We start from the raw sequence: 18,966 nt of genomic DNA on the forward strand, positions 1-18,966 counted from the left end.
TTGAGGGGAGATATTGATAATTTATGATATGTTTGATGAAATCAAAACTAAAGTTTTTTTTTTTTTTTTTTTTTTGTTAATTGGTTTGCTTAGCATTTTCCTTTGTGATTTGTTAGTATAGTTAGTAGTTAATCCCCAGTTTTTATCAATAGATAATTATAAGTATTCTTTAAGTTAGTACGTAATTTGACTCTTTTTTATCCTCATGGGAATTATATCTCTCTTACCTCTTTATTACTTGAGCGACCTCCTGCACTTGCGAGTACGGAAACAACAGTTTGCTAAGATATATTTTTTATATAAGATTTAATTAGCATTTTAGTAGTTTATTGCTTTCTTTTATCTATTAAATAATTCAAATTTAAAAATAGCTTCGATTATTAGAACTCTTTCTTATTGTTCATATAAATTTTTTTTATAAGATTATTATTTATATAATTGAGATATTATTGATATCAAATTAGTCAAGGATACAAATAGTAAACGAATCTTGGAAGTTATGTTGTTTATTTATTTTTGTGTATCTATTCATGAAATAAAAATAACTGCAAGCGCACGGTATAGTGTAGCGAGTCGATCTCAGGAGATATATCACTTTAACTTAACCCTCTTAATAGTAACGCGAGATTGAGAAGATTCAAATTTATAACTAATTAACTTCTGAAAGGTCATCACACTCCAGATTATAAAGAGGAAGATTTAGAATCCACTTCATCTTATTCAACAAAATCAGCCCTTGATTCAGATATAGAAATCCATCTTCTGGCGTGATCTAGTCGAGATCATTGATGGGAAGGATTCTAAACATTCCAACTCACCACTACAGAATTTTAGAGGGAGGAACAACACTCTAACAATAAGGAATTCAAATAAGAAGAGAGTGTGCTTAACTAACCTCTAAAAGATCTGAAAGTCCAAGAGATATTCAAGCCTTCTCTGCGATTCGAGAGTTCTTCACCATCAACCATGTGTACATTGTATCCCAACCGTCCACAGCAGCCTCTACGAATAAAATAATACAAAATTAAGTCGTGGATGACTATTTATAGAGGGTCAGGGGCAAAACGATGTTTAAAACTTGCAAACAGACCGACCGGTCGCTTGGGGCAGTTGGTTGGGTCAATCAACTGCCTTAAGCAACCGCCCCCTCAGTACTTTTCAGTACTTGAGTGCTTTGCTCATCCGGTTGATCCCCAACACCAATTTAACTTAAACCAACACGTGGGGTGTCCTTACCTTGATCTTAGACATCTTCAAACTCGACTTGACTCAAGCTAGAAATCCATATGCCCAGTCCATTAGGGTTTCCACTGAACCTTCTTCGAGTTCCTAGTAAGGCAGGTTCTTCACCAGGTGTATCCAGATCTATGGGCTCAGTGTATGGATTATGGATTTCAATTCAAATAGCCTAGAGCTTCTTCCGGCTAAAACTTCAGATACTCAGACCTGCAAAACGGATCCCAAGTTTGAATTACGGGGGTTATTACATGGGCAATCAGGGTCTGAGACAAGGCAAACCCGTCTCGAACTGGCCTGATCAAGGACAATCAAGGTGGGGCAGGGACAGATTTGGCCCATTAGGGCTCAAGGTCAAAGGCAAGGATCTTTTGCCTTAAAGGGTGGGAATGGGCTTACCTATTAGTATTTAGGGCCGGGATTGGGTTTGAAAAAGCCCAGCCCAACCCAATTTTCAAACCCAATCCCGGCCCAACTCAACCCTATTGCAGCCCTACCTGAAGGGGGGTCCAAATGAAAGTTACCAAAATAAAAATGCACATGACACTCATATATGGACCTTTAATACACACACAACATGCACACCAAGATATAAATTAATAGTGGCATTGTCTTTAATCAATATTAGTTTGAATTACAATTACATTGTCTTTATTATAATTGAAATTAAGAATCTAAAAATAACAATCTAATGCATTGAGAATTAATGTTTTAGAAATATTCTTAAATTAGATAGACAATAAATTAACAAATTTTCTCATTTAACATTGTTGAGCAAATTGGATATACGGCTTATCGTAGTAACACCAGTGCCCTCTTGCTCTAATGTCTTCTCTCCATTCAGAAATTGCTTATACCACTTTACGGATTGTTTTGGTATCCTCTCCAGTGTAACCCAATCAACATAATAAAGTCCATATCGCAAGGTATAGCCATATACCCATTCGAAGTTGTCAAGAAGAGACCATAAAAAGTATCCCCTCACATCAGCTCCTCGTCTGTAATTGATCATAAAAATGAATTTTGTAAGTAAGTGAATATATCAACATTCTCTTTTCTTCTTCTTCCCTTTTTTTTTTCCTTCTTCTTGATAAGACTTTATTTATTCTATTCTTATGAGAAGGGAAGATGAGAACTGGCAACATTGATAGCAGAAGCTACCAATTGCACTAGTTAGACATTTACTTCAAACATATTTTTATTGTTGAAACTTAAAGTACCTTAAAGCTTTACTGAGATACTCCAAGTAAACTTCTATGTATTCTATTCTTTTTGTGTCATTGAGTAACTCTTTGATTGAAGCGCCTGGATAACTAGTTTGGCCATAGCCTGCAAAAAAGAATATGAATCGATGAGTTTTCCGTGATGATCATGTTTTCATGTTTGTAGAGTAGATCATACCGTTTTCCGTGATGATCATTGGAGTGTTATTATATCGTTCTTTAAAGTACATAATTATTTTCTCCATACCATATGGAACTACGTAAAAATTTGGCATCCCTGTCTAAAGCAAAAACAGAACATCAGTAAATATATAAATTCCATAATCTTCTGCAAAGTAGCAATGTAACAACTACAATCCACACTTAGTTCAACCAGTTAAGGGAAGTCCCCAGATTCCCATTCACACAATAGTTATAAGCTTTATTTTATTGATTTTGTTGAGGATCTATTCATATTAATTTGTTGAATTTCCTTACAAAATTAAGTACCATATCCAAATTTTTTTATGAAAATTTTTTTAAAAAAAATTCCCATAGAAAGATCGATGGAAGTCAATAGAATTTGTTAGAGACAAGCATGGATTCTCACATGTGATAATAGCAAACTCTGCTAAGGTTATTGAACTACTAAATGCGATAACAAAGTTGAACCTGACTAGGGTTTTCAAGAGAATGTTGGACGTATCGACCAAGTTTGAATTAGGTTTCCAAAAGAGAGTTGGACACTCAATCAAGTTCAGCTGGAATTTTCAAGAGAAAGATGGACTCCTATAGCAAACCTACTTGTACAACCCTAATCCAATTACTTTTAACTACTCTACACAACATTCCTATTCAAACTCATGTAAACCCCATACGTTGCCTTCTACAAGGAGGCATGGACACAGCAATCAACATGCCTAACAAAACCTACATTATAGTGGATCTAGGTTTCATTAATCACCAAATCACTCAAAACCCTACGTCTCTAGATCTCTCTGATCCAAATGTTTTGTATAGAATTCAAATTAAACAGCTATCAAAACTTAATCAAAACCATGAAGAAAGAAGAAAATTCAATAAGAAAGACAGCAACGATAAATTATTAAAAATGTAATAGAATCCCTCTTACTGAATCTCCTATAGGAACTCCATCTCTTTCTGCTGCAAGTTGCACGAAGGAATCTCCTCGAGGATTACCCATATCACACGGAGAGAACAAGCAATCTTTCACATATAGTGTTGTATATTGATTGATTCCAATAAAATCTAATTTGTTGCTTAATAAGTCTCTCTCTTTTTCTGAAAATACCGGTAACCTAGAACCCACAATTTGGCGCATTTCAGGAGGATAATCACCATACATTATGGGGTCCATAAACCTGCAAACTTCAAATGAAAAAAATGGGATTACTTTTAATATTCATTTTTTCATATAAATAAACAAAAAAGTAGTAGCTTGTTAAACTAAGGATCTATAAATCAAGTCATAAATTTTTCTTTCAAAACCCCACAAATTTAAAGAGAAAAAAACTTGTAAGATAATGACAAACCAAAAAATTTTACAAAAAGAAAAGAAGAAGAAGAAGAAGAAGAGGCTATGTATTTACTAGATCAAAACGAAGTAAAATTGGAACACAACAACAAAAACAAGCCTCATCCCAAATATGGGGTCAACTATATGAACAGTTGCCTTCCAAACAGCTCAAAGCCAAGTTATACTAAACCATTATAATTAAAATTTCAAAAAATAATTAAAAGAAAAATGTAAAATTTATTACCAAGCAATATCAAAAGCAAGAGCCCGCTGAACTGCCCAACGGTCTACTGGAGTATTTCTAAGTGGTTCATACCATGCAGCATTTACCACAATTCCAATCACACCTCCTTGCTTGACCTTGTTGGGAAAAAAAAAATTATAAATTGTTTATATAAATTTCCAACACAAAATTACATATAATAATACAAATATTTATGCCCAAAAATAACTATGGTAATTTATAATGGGGTCTACTAATTTCAATTATTATGATATTCAGTTTTTTTTTTTTTTTTTTTTTTCTCTTCAGTGAGGGGAATAGTATAATTTTACATGTATCTTACAGAAAAAAAAAGAAAGGGACTAGTACCTGATATTTGTTTTTATAGATGCTGACAGCACTAGCATGGGCTAGTATTAAATTGTGTGCAGCGATGTATGGTTCAATTTCTGAGTCTCCAGAGTTACAAGAATATGAACAATGGTTTGGTGGATATAATCCGCTCAAATAACCAAGTGTAATTGTTACATTTGGTTCATTGAATGTGGTCCAATATTTCACTCTATCACCATAAGCTTTGAAGCATACTTCTGCAAAATATGTATAATCTTGCCTATATATAAAAGTCAAAAGAAAGAAAAAAGAAAGAAAAAAAAAGTATGAAGTTAGGCTTGCATGACGAAAAGATGAGAAATTGATAGTACAAAAATTGTTTATAATTCTTGTAAGTAGCATTGAAGATCAGTATTTTCAACCTAAAAATGTAAATTTGTTTCAGTCTTGCCAATCCAAGAACTCTTCAGAAATCTTCTTCATGTCATTTCCTTCCTTCTACATACTTACAGTCATGGCATTTGGAACTTTATTTTTGTCTTTCTTAATAGGTTCAGAGATTGGGAAGATGACTTTCTGCATTTGATGACAGAGTTTTTACTAATACAGTTGATGAAGATAGTTTCCCAGCAGAACAAGAACTAATGGTGATCGATACAGCTGAATTCTTGGAAGTAAACTAAAATTGGGTTGTCAGAGACAGCCGACCTTGAAGAATTTTGGCTAGGATAGAGGGTGAATTAAATATCCTCCATGTGTAAAGAGAACTTGGTCCATATAAATAACAAAAAAATGTGTCGTGCTTGTGTGGTGCATCTGACGTGGTGGTGCCTGTGGTGCCTACCGTTGGGATACACACCACGTAGATTTTATTAAATCTCAGCCGCTCAAAATACCATGTGTAAAATATAATCGGTTTTTCTTTAAAATGAACCAAACCATGTTTCAAGCGGTTGGACTTTAATAGAATCCACGTGGCATGCATTCAACGGTGAGCAACATAGGCACCACCACGTCAGACACACAACACAATTGTAAAATCCCAAAAAATGCACATACAAATAGGAAGAATACAAAATGATTAGAGTTACCGAATTTGAATATTCAACCATGACCCATATCGTTCTTCAAGATATTGAGGAAGATCATAGTGGTTTATTGTCACAAATGGCTGTATACCTGGTTCAATTGGCAAAATGGAGAGCAAGTTAATACAAGTATGCATTTTTTTTTTTTGGGTCCATACTAGGGACCCATAGAAATTAAGGCCACATTACTTGGAGAGAAATTAAATGTGGACCAGTGTTAAGAAGGAGACTTGACTGTGAATAAGAAATAATTTTACCTTTGCTTATTAAGGCGTCTATAAGGTTGTTGTAGAATTCAATTCCTGTAGAGTCCACTTCTCCAAATCTACCTTCTGGTGTTTTAGAGACACAGACCTTAATTAGTTCTTTTAAACTCAATATGTAAATTAATCAATTCATCTAAAACTGAAAAGTAAAAGAGAATTACTGCAATAGCTCACTTGGAAGGACTCTAGCCCATGAAATGGAGAATCTATAAGCATTTATTCCAAGAGAAGCCATTAACTCCACATCATGCTGTTTGAGATTGACCATCATTCAGAGATAGATCCAGAAAAGATAAATTTGTTTTCTTGATGCTTAAGGCAGATTTCTGCTCGTTTTAGATTTGCCAACCTGATCTTAATGCAGATTACACATGATTATGCATGAAATCTTTTGAGTTAAGATTAGAAAACTTCCAAGCTCTCATGCATGGAAAGGTGTTTAGTTCTACTCAAGAAAGCAGGGAAAATGATTAATTTCTTACCATGTAAAGATAGTAGTGATTATCTGCCACGTCTCCATTTCCTCCACCCTTAATTTTTCCTTTAGAAGGAAAAATAACAAATACTATTTCATTTAATGCCAAGAAATATATAATATCAGAGAAAAGCAAAGAAAACAAAGGTTACCGGGAATATGAGTGAAAACATCCCAATTGCTGAGGCTTTTGTTACCCGCAAGGTAAGCACCCTCAATCTGATGGGAAATGACAACTATAAGTATAAGTTAAGTAATTGTTGAAAAATGTTTAAAATTTTGTGTATATTATTTTTTTATTTAAATACATTTTTTAATTATGTCTTTCATCTTTGATTTCTATAACGGGAACTTTAATCCCACATCAAGCAGAAACGAGTTGATTATCTTGTTTATATATAGTAGGACCTATGTAATATATTTTTGAAATTACAGTGCAAACTCATGTGCGACGCGAAGCAAGCCTAAACCCTGATGTGACCCAAACATAGTTATATAACTATATACTAATTAATATTAATATTTCTATATGACTTGAGTAGTGAGTCATATAGGCCTTGATCTAAAAAAACCCATTTTGTCATATGCCCCAATTTGGAAAGTCTGTGGAAGTGTGGAAATGCCATTAATGAGGCACTTTCAAAAAGGAGGTGGTCTTATCCTCTCACCCACACCTTTGGGGTTTTGTATTAATTCATTTTCAACTTCATTTTTTGCAATGAATTTTTCCTCCTCTCTCCCTGTTGTCTTTCTATTAAGTAGTGAAAACAACCTGATTACACTGAAGTAACCTTTCCAGAGTACAACCTTAAAGGTTTGAGGTGATTGATCTTGAGGGTGAAAACACATTTGTAGTGAAGTAACCTTCCTAGAGTACAACATTTCAAGTATTCGTGCAAATTCCTCTACAAGTTCTCAACAGCAATAAATGGTTGCTATTCTTTTGGTGAATCAATCTGAGTAGAAATGGTGTGGTAATCAAAAGGTGAACGTCAATGTTAATGGCGACAGGTTAAAATTTTTGTTTGTTTAGTAGAGGAGAGCAAAGCCTTTGGGAGAGTATCATCACCAATCAGAAAGGAAAACTTAGAAACAAAATTAAGTTGGGTTCAGTGGATAACATTCTCTTCTAAAGTTTAGGTTTTCTGTGTTTCCTACATCTACCATTCACTGTTTCTTACGTCTACCATTCTTGTTATAGCATCCTCATCATTTTTTATCTATTGTCGTTCTTTTCTGTGAACGAAGCCTAATTTATCTACTTTAACCTTCTCCCGAGTCGCGTCTGATTTGTATTGATCTAAAACAAGAAAGATGGACACAACATAAGAAGCATTGTTATAGAGAGTTGTATAGATTTTTTTACCTGATAAGATGAAGTTGCAACACCAAAAAGAAAAGATGGAGAGAATTGGCTGCGGTCCACTTCACAAATGATGGGAGAAATTAACTGAAAGAACCAAAGAAACACCAAAGAAGAAGCCCACTTCATCATCGTCTTCCAATAAATAGACAGAGAAACAGCGAAAGAGAAAGAGAAAGAGAAAGAGAGGGAGAGAGACTGAGAATAAAGAATTCAAAAGAACTTAAACATGGTGCATAAAGGTATCTGGATTTATATATAAAAAAAAAGCACCAATAGATGGTGAGCTTCTCTTGCTACTTTCCGTAGTAATGATTGATCACCTTCCCACCAAACCCTCCTCCTCACCAAGCCTTCTTTGCATGGTTTCAAGTCCGGATTTGAACAGTTTTGGGCTGCTGGTCAACACGTCCAACCATCCGGTCCAATTAACAGTTCCAAATTCCAACCATCCAGTATTTGGCTTCTTGTTGAACTGGAGACCACCTTCCCTGTGTTACTTCTACCAAAGCAATAAGTAAGAAATCTTCTGTAAATTGCTGTGCAGGGTTCTTAAACTCTCTACCCTTTTGTTTCTAAGGTTGTTAATTGGGCATCAAACTTAAATGCTGCATATTAATGTGCTGCCGACAGTCGATAGTCCATTTTGGTTTTCAAAGGTGTTTAAAATCGAAATCTACAGTCCAGATTTGATTTGGATCTTCAGCAGCACAGTATTGTTCATTTAATGCACAGCACTGAAGTTCATCCTGACTTGACTTTCGATTTTGGAGTCTCTTCCTATGGACACTGGTCCATAGTCTTAGTAACTAAGCTCTCTTCATAACTGTAAATATTTTCTCCCTTTCTTATAAAAATTAAAAAAAAAAAAAAAATTAAAACTCTAATTAATGCTAGGTTGTGGGTTCAGGGGTTTATTATTTTAGACAGCCAAGCTGAGTAGGGTGTCGTGTATGATATATAAACAAAACAGACCCACAAGAGGTAGGTTGAATTCATGGCTTGAATGCCATTACTGGTCACTCGAGTGGACCAAGTTTGTATGGTGGGATGTCAATATCATGCTGTACCCCCCAACTGCTAAACAATTAAAGAAGTTTAAACTGAAGCTTTGAATGTTAGCTTGCTTGTGTTTTGGGGACTCATCCTCTTGTCTAGAGAAGGATTGGTTGGTATTGGATCAGTTGGGTCGATCCCTCTTGTGGAATTGGAGATCTACCTTTCTGAAGATGATGCTTAAAAGACTAGTTTGTCGTCATGGAGAACTCATATAGACCAAGAAAATTCCCATGCATTGATGCAAGCTTCTATGGAGTAAGTAGAGATTCATATAGATTATGCTTAAAAGATTAATTTGTGTGGTCATGGAGAACTCATATAGACCGAGAAAGTTCCCATGCATTAGAGCTTGGCTCGGCCTTGCTTGTTTTTTTCTCTTCAATAGATTTGGTTATCAAAAAAAAAACAAAGGTAGAGATTCACATGTTGTGCTTATATATAGAAGACCAAGCTAATAGCCATAGGATGAAGTGAGTTGACCAGAATTTTTTACTAGGAACCCATGGCCTCTTGGGTGAAATGGATTTCTTTCAAGTAAGGGCTAGGTGGTTGGGATTGAAAAGTTGTCTAAAAATTGGTGCCCGGTTCCTTCTTGGGTCTATAGTCCAACTGGATCATGGGTTTCTTAGATTTGATGGGCCTGACCTGGCCTTGCCGCATCAGACTTACCAAAGCTCCACTGACAATCTTACTCTTTCTTTCTTTATTTCTTCTTGTTTTTCTTCTTTTTCTTTTCTTTCTTTCTTTCTTTTCTTTTTATTTTTATTTTATTTTATTTTATTATTTTTTTTTGGGGTAAGAAAGAGTTCGTCTTCTGTCAAGTTGTAATCTTTGATTAAGAGCCCATATATAATTTAATCACAAATGCTAGATTCATGATCCTAGTTTGGTATTTCCCTAATTTTGATTTAAGTCTCCTGTTAATTAGACCTGTAAATGAATCAATATGGCTTTGATACATCACTAATCACTATCAGTATCCTAATCCAATAAGCAAAATCACTATTTGAATCCGATCCAATGTCTAGCAAAAATTTACAGAAAATATTGAATTCAAATCCAAGACTTTATCGAATATTCAATAATTATCCAATCTGTAAATTATCTAATTACTGATTATTGATTGTCATCTTTCAATTTCTGATTTTTTTTTTTTTTTTATTTCCGATTACCAGTTTCTTATCAGCCCCTTTTAGAGAAAAAAAATGTTTATCAAATGGTGTTACCATAGTTTGGCCATATGCTATGTATAATTAATGGGGTTCAGCAGAAGTTCAACCTATTACTTAGGGTTAAGCAGTTCAACTTTCGTGAAGGTCAAAATTTCACTTGGTGAAATACCATTTCAAAATTCAAAACCTAACACATTTTTTCTGAACCAAAAACATTGGTTACTCTAATCAAATATTGTCAGATCCGATAAATAATCATCCGAATCCGATAACCAATAAGACGGATACAAATATTTTTTGGTAAAAAAAAAATTATGAACCCAAGCACCATTAAACAAATGCGAATATGAATTTAAAGGTAGATTTTATCTATCCATTTACAGATCAACTGTTCATCGACGATGGATCTATAAACGGACAAAAAGACAGCAACAATTAGAAGGAACGGCTGTGAGCTAAAAGTTCCATGGTGGCAACCCTTAGAATCCGGATCTTCTCCCCGTCGGGGAGCACAGGCTTCCTGATCACAAAAACTAGTGGGTCCCACTGGTGTTGAAAATTTTTTTTTTTTATTTTTTCTAAAAAATTGTTTTTCACCGTGGGCCCCACTGATATATGTGGTTAGGAAGCGTCAGGGAGCACCTTGTGCTCCCCGTCGGGGTCGGTGATCCGGACTCGAGGGCAAAACCAAAGAGAGTTGTTTAACAAGAAGAGGACATCAAGCAAATCTAACTTACGAAAGGGAGCACAATGCCTCAGGCCAAAAAACCTGAAATCTCATTTGGAAATAGGAGGGAAATTACATAAAACAACCATAGCAAGACATCACACTCTAGAATGATCGGAAAGGCAAAACCTCAGGCCGGGAATAAGCATAACCCCAACAGCGAAAGCCAGAAGTTAGCAACCATAACACGAATGGTATATCCTTCAGCAAGAATTAACTATTTTGCAGATGAGAAAACCACAGTGACCGTTACATTCCCAGGACTCCTATTATAAGTACAAAATTGACCAAGTAGGGGCACATAATCTTCCCCCACCTGAATTCTGAAAGGTATCACTTGCTTATTCATTCATATCACCAGGAAGCACCTCGGTTTGGATCTGACCGTCATCGCCACTGTCACCACCGTCTTCCATAGTAGATTCACTCTTTGAATAATCCACCTTGAAATCGTAATCGGCATCCATATCATCAGTAGTACCAGATGACTTAGCTTTCTTCCTTTTCTTCCTCTCTGCTCTCCGCAGCTTTGTATTAAGAATGCCTTCCGCCACATAGAGCTGCTCATTCTGCCTACTAGTGACAGTCTTGGCCACGGTCTTTTCTGCATTCTCCTCATCACTTCCCATGGGCTGGTCTCCATTATCCACATTCATTTCCTTCGGTGCTTCATTGTCTTGAGCGATTACTTTGGACTGTACATCAATCAGGGGAAAAAACACACTTTACTTGTTAGACCCCTTGAAAGCAATTTGAAACAAAAGGATTCTTTTTTCCTTTTAACTGTTGGTATGTTTGGATGGTTAGTGCCAAACATTAGAGACTTGATGCACAGACCAGTAAGATAGAAAGATGAATTTAGAAGGCACAAACCTCCAGCATCTTCTCATCAAAAGTTAGAGGGCAGCTTGGAGGAACTTCAATATGACTAAAATCCTCAACAGACATTAAGCTACCAATAAATGAAGATTCACCATTGTAAACTTCTTCAACACTGAACTCTTTCCCAAGCTCTGAGACAATTGCTGCCTCCTGCAAGTGCTCATCTTGCTTCCTTGATGGAGGCATTGTGTAATATGGGATCTTACCTAAGATGAATCAATAAGAAAAGACTATTAGCCAAGAACTTTCTAGTTACAAAACCAACAATTTTTAACACCATGAATAAAACATATCAAAAGCCAATTCTGTATATAGCATACATACCCTCATTCCAGTCGTGCAGAATTATTCTTGCTGTGGCTTCAACATCCACAACACCACCCTTTTTGAGCTTACCCCTCACAGTAGCCACCTTATATAGGAAGTCATCAACTGAATCGAAGGCTGGGAGCTTGTACAGCGTTATCAATATTTGGGGAGGGCATAGCCTAAGAATCTCTTTCACTGCAACATCCATAAACAAGCGAAGTCAAAAACCAAGAAAAAAAATATCAAAAAAATAAAGTTTTTTCTTCCTACCCAGGAAGGAGGTGGAGTGTGGGTGGGGGGCGTAAACACATGCTCAAGAATTGAGAAGTGCATATTACAGGCTTACAGCCATACACCCTGAAATGGCTCTCCTCCAAATCTTATCGAATAGCAGATAATAAAATATCCTGTCCCTTATGTATCCAAATTAATGATCAACTTAACAGGCAAATTCTACAACTTAAGTTGTGAAAATCAGAACAGCGAGGTGGCCCAGCTTGTAAACTTGGATTTTCTGAGAAGAGTAGAAAAGTTTTACAAATTCATCTTTAACCACGGAACTCACAGACCCTCCACTGTAGGCCAAGGCACCCACCCAAAATTATTTCACTTCCATCATATTTTCATTATTTCATATTTTAATACAACTCTAACCATTACTAGAGGTGTCCTGTAACTAATTCATAAACTCAAAATGGAACTGGAGACCATAGGCATTCAAACAGTCAGAATGCAAAATCACGAGCACAAGTAGCAGAAAAAGAATCAATGTTGGAAATGTTTCCCAGTTGGTGCTTTGTCTTTGCCCCAGTAGAAAAGGCGGTATGTGAACATTGTTAATTAAAAAGAAACTGTAACAAGTTTGGCAATAATTGAACAATTCAAGCACATAGTGGTGTCCACTGTTTCTGGTTTTAATAAGATCATGACTTGTAGAAAAGAAAATGCAAGAATCATGCTATGCCAGAAAGGATGGAAAAGATTGCTTTTACCTGGACTAATGGGGTCATCTAGCTTCTCAATTCTTTTGCAATTGCGAAGAGCTATGGATGCATCACTTTCCCCAGACTTTAGCATTACAACTCCAGGACAGTCCAATAGCTTCACATTCTTATCTAGCTGAATTTCTTGCATCGATCTTGTTAATCCTGGAGTAGCCCCAACATTGACGACATGGCATCTCTTCAAGCTATTAATCAGACTACTCTTACCAACATTAGGAAGCCCGATGACACCAACTGTTATTGACTTTTTAATCTACAGAATCAAAGAAAATAAATACATGAATCATCTAAGCACCCAAACTCAAGAATTGAGTAGAACACTTGTATTTTCCTGGTTTACTAAATGCTACAATAACAGACTCTGCAGGCTGAAAGTGAAAACCTACATATGACAATTTTTTTCCCCCACAAAATTACAGCAAGGCCCCTAGACCACCATATTAGAAACTTTTGTTTTAGGTGGGAAAAAAATTAGAAAGAATAGATACTAGGAATGATAAAATAGAATCCGATAAATTCTACAAATGACAAGACTGCTCTTCACCTAAAGACTGAACAAACTAATTCCTTAAAGACTATTATACCCCCCCCCCCCAAAATTCTGGTTTGGGATACCAGCCAAATACCATTCCAGCCCAAGTTGGTAGGCCCTGTGGCCCCAAGGGTTTGGTTAACTAGTTGATGAAGTGCATCACCCTGGTTTTACAAGCTCTTAACTCATACTTCTAGCAGAGCTTCCTAAAAGTTAGTTTATTTGGGTCAACTATGTAGTCAGCTAGGAATGCTGCTGGCAGCAAGCCTAGGGACTTCACCTGGGCTTCTAGGGAAGGCAATAAGTCTGAGGCTCTATTAGGGGCTGGATCTGCATAATGAGCCTATAAAATAAATGTGAGGTTGCCTCAAACAGCAATTAGCTCTGAGAATGAAGAATAGTTCGGCCATGTGTGAGGGGGCCTGGAGACGCCCCAACAAGGAGTAATTGGAATCCAACTTAAGGATTTGAAAGAGCTACAGTCGGTTAGATTGTGAAGGAATGCAATTCATAGTTTGGACTTGGTGCCAAATACGACCTCAAATAGAGCTTATTGGAGGACAACTGATCGCCCTAGATTAAAGTGATCAACTAGGGGGCTAGTTAACAAAGAAAAGTGAGAAAATGAAAAACTTAAACTAGTTCTCATAACCATATGTCACAAGTAAATGAACAACAATACTACCTCATGGCTTCTTGAGTAGTTCTTCAGCAACTTTATGAGAGTCTCAGCCCCTAAACAATCACTAGTTTCCAAACGATTGCTTGGTTTTGCAGCTTTCTTCTCAGATTTCCACCCTAAGTTTGCCCTTTGTTGCTGGGTGCTGCATTTGAATGCAATTGCTGGTAGTTCCTCCCTCAGATACTTAAGCCACTTCTCAACAGACTCTCGCGGTACAAGATCTGAGACATAGGTTCGAATCGAGAAAGGAGGAAGGAAGCACACAAAAAAAATTAAAAATTGAAATTAACATGTAATGGCTTACAGAATAAGGAATTAAATACAACACCCAAAAAAAAAGGCAGTAATGCAATGGTAAATACAAGGACCAACCGAAGTCCCCATCATACAATCTTACAAAGAAGACAGGACAAATAAAAAAGTCATGCACAATCACCTAAAAAATTTTAAAGCCATGCAGTTTCCAATATATTATTAAGGGTCTCAAATATGGGGCTAACCAAGTACCAAAATTAGGAACAAGGATTTACATCTTCAAAGGATAAACAAATAAATTAAAGTTATAGTGATGTTAGGTTTCTGAGATTGAAGAGCGCCTACTGGTGCATCTTTATAAGACAGGATGTCAGATTGAATGAGCCATTACCAATCTTATTCAGAAGTAAAACAAGACGCTTATTGGGGCCTGACTTCAAAACCATCTTTTCCATATCAACACATCTGGTACCGAGAGGATCCCGAGCATCAAGAACTTCCAAGATAACATCTGACGCTTCTATGACTTTGGCTAATTCCTTGTAGAATGCCCTATCTGAGTTATCTGCAAGAAGTTAAGAAGGCAAATCAGACATGATGGGAGAAAGGGGAATATTTAGTCAAGATATTCTCCTATGGAAAAACCTTCCACTCAACTTACCCTGGCTTTTAGCCATTCCTGACGAAACTACACCATCAATCTTCTTTCCAAGATTTTGTTCTTCAGAAGCTCCACCATCCTCCAATAATCCTAACTTTCTTTTTTGGGCCTAGAAATACAGGAGGTCCCATTCAATCATGACCATATATGACAAAATGTATATGATAAGTATGAGCAGAATAGATTAAAGCAACCAAGTCCATAAGTAAGGAACACATGTCTCCAGAGGAATTTGAAGTATTAGAATGGCAACATTACAATATAATGACAAGCAATGTACGCATCATACATCAGTATCTGTTCTCAAACCCTGAAATATTACACATAGCCAAGTTGAAAAGAAAAAACATTGTAACTTGATAGGAATCCTAGAGTTCAACAATAGCCAGCAGTCCAGGATGCAAACATTGGATAATTACTTGGAAGTGAATTGCAGACTATCCCATGTTTAAACAACCCCCCCCCTCCCACCCAAAAAAAAATCCCAAAAGAAAGAATGGAAACAGAGTTGGTGAGAAAAGTAATGATAAATGAGCAATACCCTCTCCTTCCGAGCGGCCTTTTTCTGCTCCAATTCTTCAATAGCCCGGGCCCTGCGAGCTTCCAGTGCCTTAAGCTCCTGCTCCTTGAATGGCCAATCATTAGGGATACCTGGATCCTTCTCAACCTTCCGCTTATTGTTTATGCCAAGCTTCTTCGCTTCTTTGGCCTTCTTCTTATGGTGCTCTTTCACCTTCTTTATGATCTTGTACTTCTTTTTCAGCGGGACTCTCTTACTCTTACTCTCTACAAAATAAAATTAGGATACAACATTTAGAATCAATTCGATACAAACACCCAGTGAACAATAGAAAACTATCGTTTTGCTTACTCTTGCTCCTCTTCACCATCTCTAGTTATTGGTGCAATACAAGCGTCAGTTCAGGTTTGAATTTAGCGTACTTGCTGGGAGAAAAAGAAAAAAAAGTTGCATCAACACAAATTCAGTTCGAAAAAAAATAAAATAAAAAATTCACAACCAAAAGAACTTCTAGTCTTGAAAGGAAAGAAAGAAAAAAAAAGCATAGTACAAGAACCATTCAAACCTAAAAGCATAAACCCTAACCAGAGCTAAGCTTACAGGATAAAACTCCATAGGAGAAGAGATAAGAGGAGACAAGGAAATTGAAAAATCTTACAATGAAACGAGATATGGAGGCCATAATCAAAACACAGAACAAGAGAATAAGAAAAAAGAAGTGTTTATCCAAGAGTACCTTTGCGAGGGTTTCATGTATAAAGCAGTAGTGATTCCCGCTGGTTGCTGCTACTAGCCGCCAGTTGAATATCTAGAGTTTGGGCCTAGGGTTGTCAAAGGTGCGGTTTAAAGGGGTTGGAGGGGTTTTGCACTGGGCTTAACGATTTTGAGCTGAGAAATGCCCAACACAAACACAGCCCTTTTGAAAGATAACGCTTTTGGTGTGGTTTCAATTTGGTGTGGTTTGAGTCGGGTTGACTAGCGGTTTGGACTAATAAATTAAAAGGTTAACATTCAAATTTAGCTTTCAACATTCCTCAACTCCAAGTCATGGTTTCTCAAACACTACAAAATTTGGAAGAAAATATACTCTTCAGTCTTCAACGTCTTCTTCCTTTCCCAACACCACCCACACCACAGAATTCGGAAGAAAATATACTCTTCAATTCTACCAAAAGATTCCTATGTGATTATACTGATCACTTATATTTTGATTTACTATTATTATTGCTATTGTTGTTATTGCTATCATTGTGTTGGGATAGAGGGTTTCAATCTCATGATTTATATAATTTAAAAAGACAGAGATCCTGCTATTAAGGATTTAAAAAGACAAAAGCTCCTTCTACACTTAGGTATTAGTCTATCCTTAGTTAATTATTTATGTTCAATTCATAGTGATAAGCTTGTAAGTACCAACCAAGACGAGAGAGGACATATGTCAGGTGATGGTGTTCGATAGGATCTGGAAATTCAAGACAACTGGAACGAGCTAAGATGGCAAAATAGCAACAAGCAGCACTGAATTTCAGCAAGAAGTGCCATTTTGAAACAAAATCAGAAGGAAACTTAAGTTCGGAAGCCGTTTACCTCAACAAAGGTTGAGTCGGGAAAAAAAGTAGAAGGAAGGAAATGGGAATTAGCAGAAAAATCTAAACTCAGTGATGGATTTCCCCATTTTTTTTTCCCTAAAGATTTCCCTAATTTAGTTCAGATGCTGTGAATTTCTTTTAACTTTTTTGACTTGGGATTCTGAGAAGCATTCGTACCTTTTGGATTTAAAAACTTTGCCTCCCTGTCACTCATGTTTGGGGTATTTCATCTTCACTGAAAAACAAGAAAAAGAAATTTTCTTTGCAATATGGTAGACATACATACCTGGGGCAGGCCGCAGCAGGAAACAAAAATAAAGAAAAAAGAACCGAGAAGATGAAGAGCAGTAAAGCAGATCCCCGCTGCTTGCTTGCTGGAGTCGCCGGCAAAGCAGAACCAGGAACGGTGAAACCTTGATTTCGTGAAAGAGAGAAACGGCGAAAGTGAACTGAAAGTCTGAAACACTGAAAATGTATGGGCTTTGCGTTTTGATGGGGCTTTAGAGTGAACGATTTAGGGTGAGTTCAACCAGGGTTTAGATGAGTTTAATATATTTACGTTGAGGCTTTTTTATTTTATTTATTATTTTTTTTTTCGCACAAAGGAGTTTTGGAAAATTGACGATGAGATGAATCACACATTCACATATGCCTATTGGCAATGCTTTTTTCAGTTTGCCCATATTTAAGTTGGCTCCATACCGTTGTGAATTGTGAGTCCATTTTATTATTATTATTATTATTATTATTATTATTATTATTATTATTATTATTATTATTATTATTATTATTATTATTATTATTATTATTATTATTATTATTATATTTTTTACAATATTTCAGTTTGCCCAAATTTGGTAATGTGATCGCTGGTGGTGATTGACATGTATAATTTATCAAATTAAAGCAAGATTAACACAAGAACTTTGATAACGGAGTTCGGTTCAAATGATCCTACTCTCCGGGACTCTGAATAAAGTCGGATCTTCTATGGGATTAAAAAGAACTTACAAGATCAAGGAACTAATCTGTATACAGGATAAACAAAATAGGCAACATTACTTCCTTAAACCACCGTCGAGTCTTCTTTTCCTTGTGTTGAACACAATCCAATCACAGCTCTTCATAAATCCTCCAAGAACGAAGAACAAGGATGAAGACAAAGAGAAGATCCATCACCATTAACGAATCGCCAGAGCCCTCAATTTTTCCCCAAATCAGAAACCCAAATTGATTGCATAACATAATGAATAAACCAGACCAGAGATAACATATACAACATAAGTGAACCAGCCGGTTCAATTGAACTGATTAACCGAACTGGAAATGACTAGATTACCCTTACAGGTAAACTTGTAATATTACAGAAAAACCAACGTTAGTTTTTTTTTGTTAACTTTGACTTTAAAATTACCATTTTGCCCATAAGTAAAAGAAAATATAAATTTTTTTATTTCACAAAACCTACTTAATTTTTCAAATTTACAAAAAAATCTCCCTATGAACCTAGATTCCCTCTCCATTAAATTCTCTCTCTACAAAAAAACTCCCAGTGAGCATGGATTCTCTCTCTTAAAAAAAAAACTCCCTAAACTATGAAACCATGAGATTTGCTCCATTCAAGCATTAGTTATGTTCTAGCTAATTTTAGGTCAACTGAGGAAACCATGGATAGTCAAGTTAAAAAGACATATATTGTCAATAGGTCACGATTTAAACAAAGGATTGGGGACATTAAGAGGGGAATTAGAAATGGTTTGGACAATCCATCACTTTTGTCATTGTTCATGTCAATTGCATTTCCAGAGATTTTGTTAACACACCATGTAAGTCTCATCACCTTATAAGAAT

General features: G+C 36.1%; 2 protein-coding genes across 6 annotated transcripts; both read right to left on the reverse strand.

The window, feature by feature from the left end:
* Window positions 1-1,767: 1,767 nt before the first annotated feature.
* LOC149022934 (beta-glucosidase 18-like) lies at window positions 1,768-8,232 on the reverse strand. 4 transcript variants are annotated; one of them, XM_089150803.1, is made up of 12 exons: window positions 7,727-8,232; window positions 6,513-6,579; window positions 6,368-6,426; window positions 6,060-6,135; window positions 5,877-5,948; window positions 5,623-5,710; window positions 4,568-4,811; window positions 4,220-4,335; window positions 3,571-3,820; window positions 2,638-2,740; window positions 2,457-2,565; window positions 1,770-2,234 (listed from the first exon to the last, which is right to left on the reverse strand). In XM_089150803.1, the coding sequence occupies exons 1-12, from the start codon at window positions 7,853-7,855 to the stop codon at window positions 1,994-1,996; spliced, it is 1,554 nt and encodes a 517-aa protein (XP_089006929.1). In that variant the 5' UTR covers window positions 7,856-8,232; the 3' UTR covers window positions 1,770-1,993. The 4 variants fall into 4 exon arrangements, with proteins under 4 accessions (XP_089006932.1, XP_089006930.1, XP_089006929.1 ...); XM_089150802.1 differs by having other exon boundaries at window positions 1,771-2,234; window positions 5,877-5,951; window positions 7,727-8,231; XM_089150804.1 differs by lacking the exon at window positions 7,727-8,232 and having other exon boundaries at window positions 1,769-2,234; window positions 5,877-5,951; window positions 6,060-6,234; window positions 6,513-6,527.
* Window positions 8,233-10,679: 2,447 nt separating this feature from the next.
* On the reverse strand, window positions 10,680-17,620 carry LOC149022935 (guanine nucleotide-binding protein-like NSN1). Of its 2 annotated transcripts, none has more exons than XM_089150807.1 (10): window positions 17,402-17,620; window positions 15,878-15,951; window positions 15,548-15,792; window positions 15,007-15,115; window positions 14,737-14,910; window positions 14,094-14,311; window positions 12,865-13,129; window positions 11,888-12,067; window positions 11,555-11,769; window positions 10,680-11,376 (listed from the first exon to the last, which is right to left on the reverse strand). In XM_089150807.1, the coding sequence occupies exons 2-10, from the start codon at window positions 15,894-15,896 to the stop codon at window positions 11,023-11,025; spliced, it is 1,779 nt and encodes a 592-aa protein (XP_089006933.1). In that variant the 5' UTR covers window positions 15,897-15,951; window positions 17,402-17,620; the 3' UTR covers window positions 10,680-11,022. The 2 variants fall into 2 exon arrangements, with proteins under 2 accessions (XP_089006933.1, XP_089006934.1); XM_089150808.1 differs by lacking the exon at window positions 17,402-17,620 and adding an exon at window positions 16,263-17,384.
* Window positions 17,621-18,966: the final 1,346 nt, after the last annotated feature.

Source organism: Hakea prostrata, chromosome 3 (genome assembly GCF_041222555.1).
Source record: "Hakea prostrata isolate BN-2017 chromosome 3, UWA_Hpros_2, whole genome shotgun sequence".
In the NCBI taxonomy this organism is placed as follows: domain Eukaryota; kingdom Viridiplantae; phylum Streptophyta; class Magnoliopsida; order Proteales; family Proteaceae; genus Hakea; species Hakea prostrata.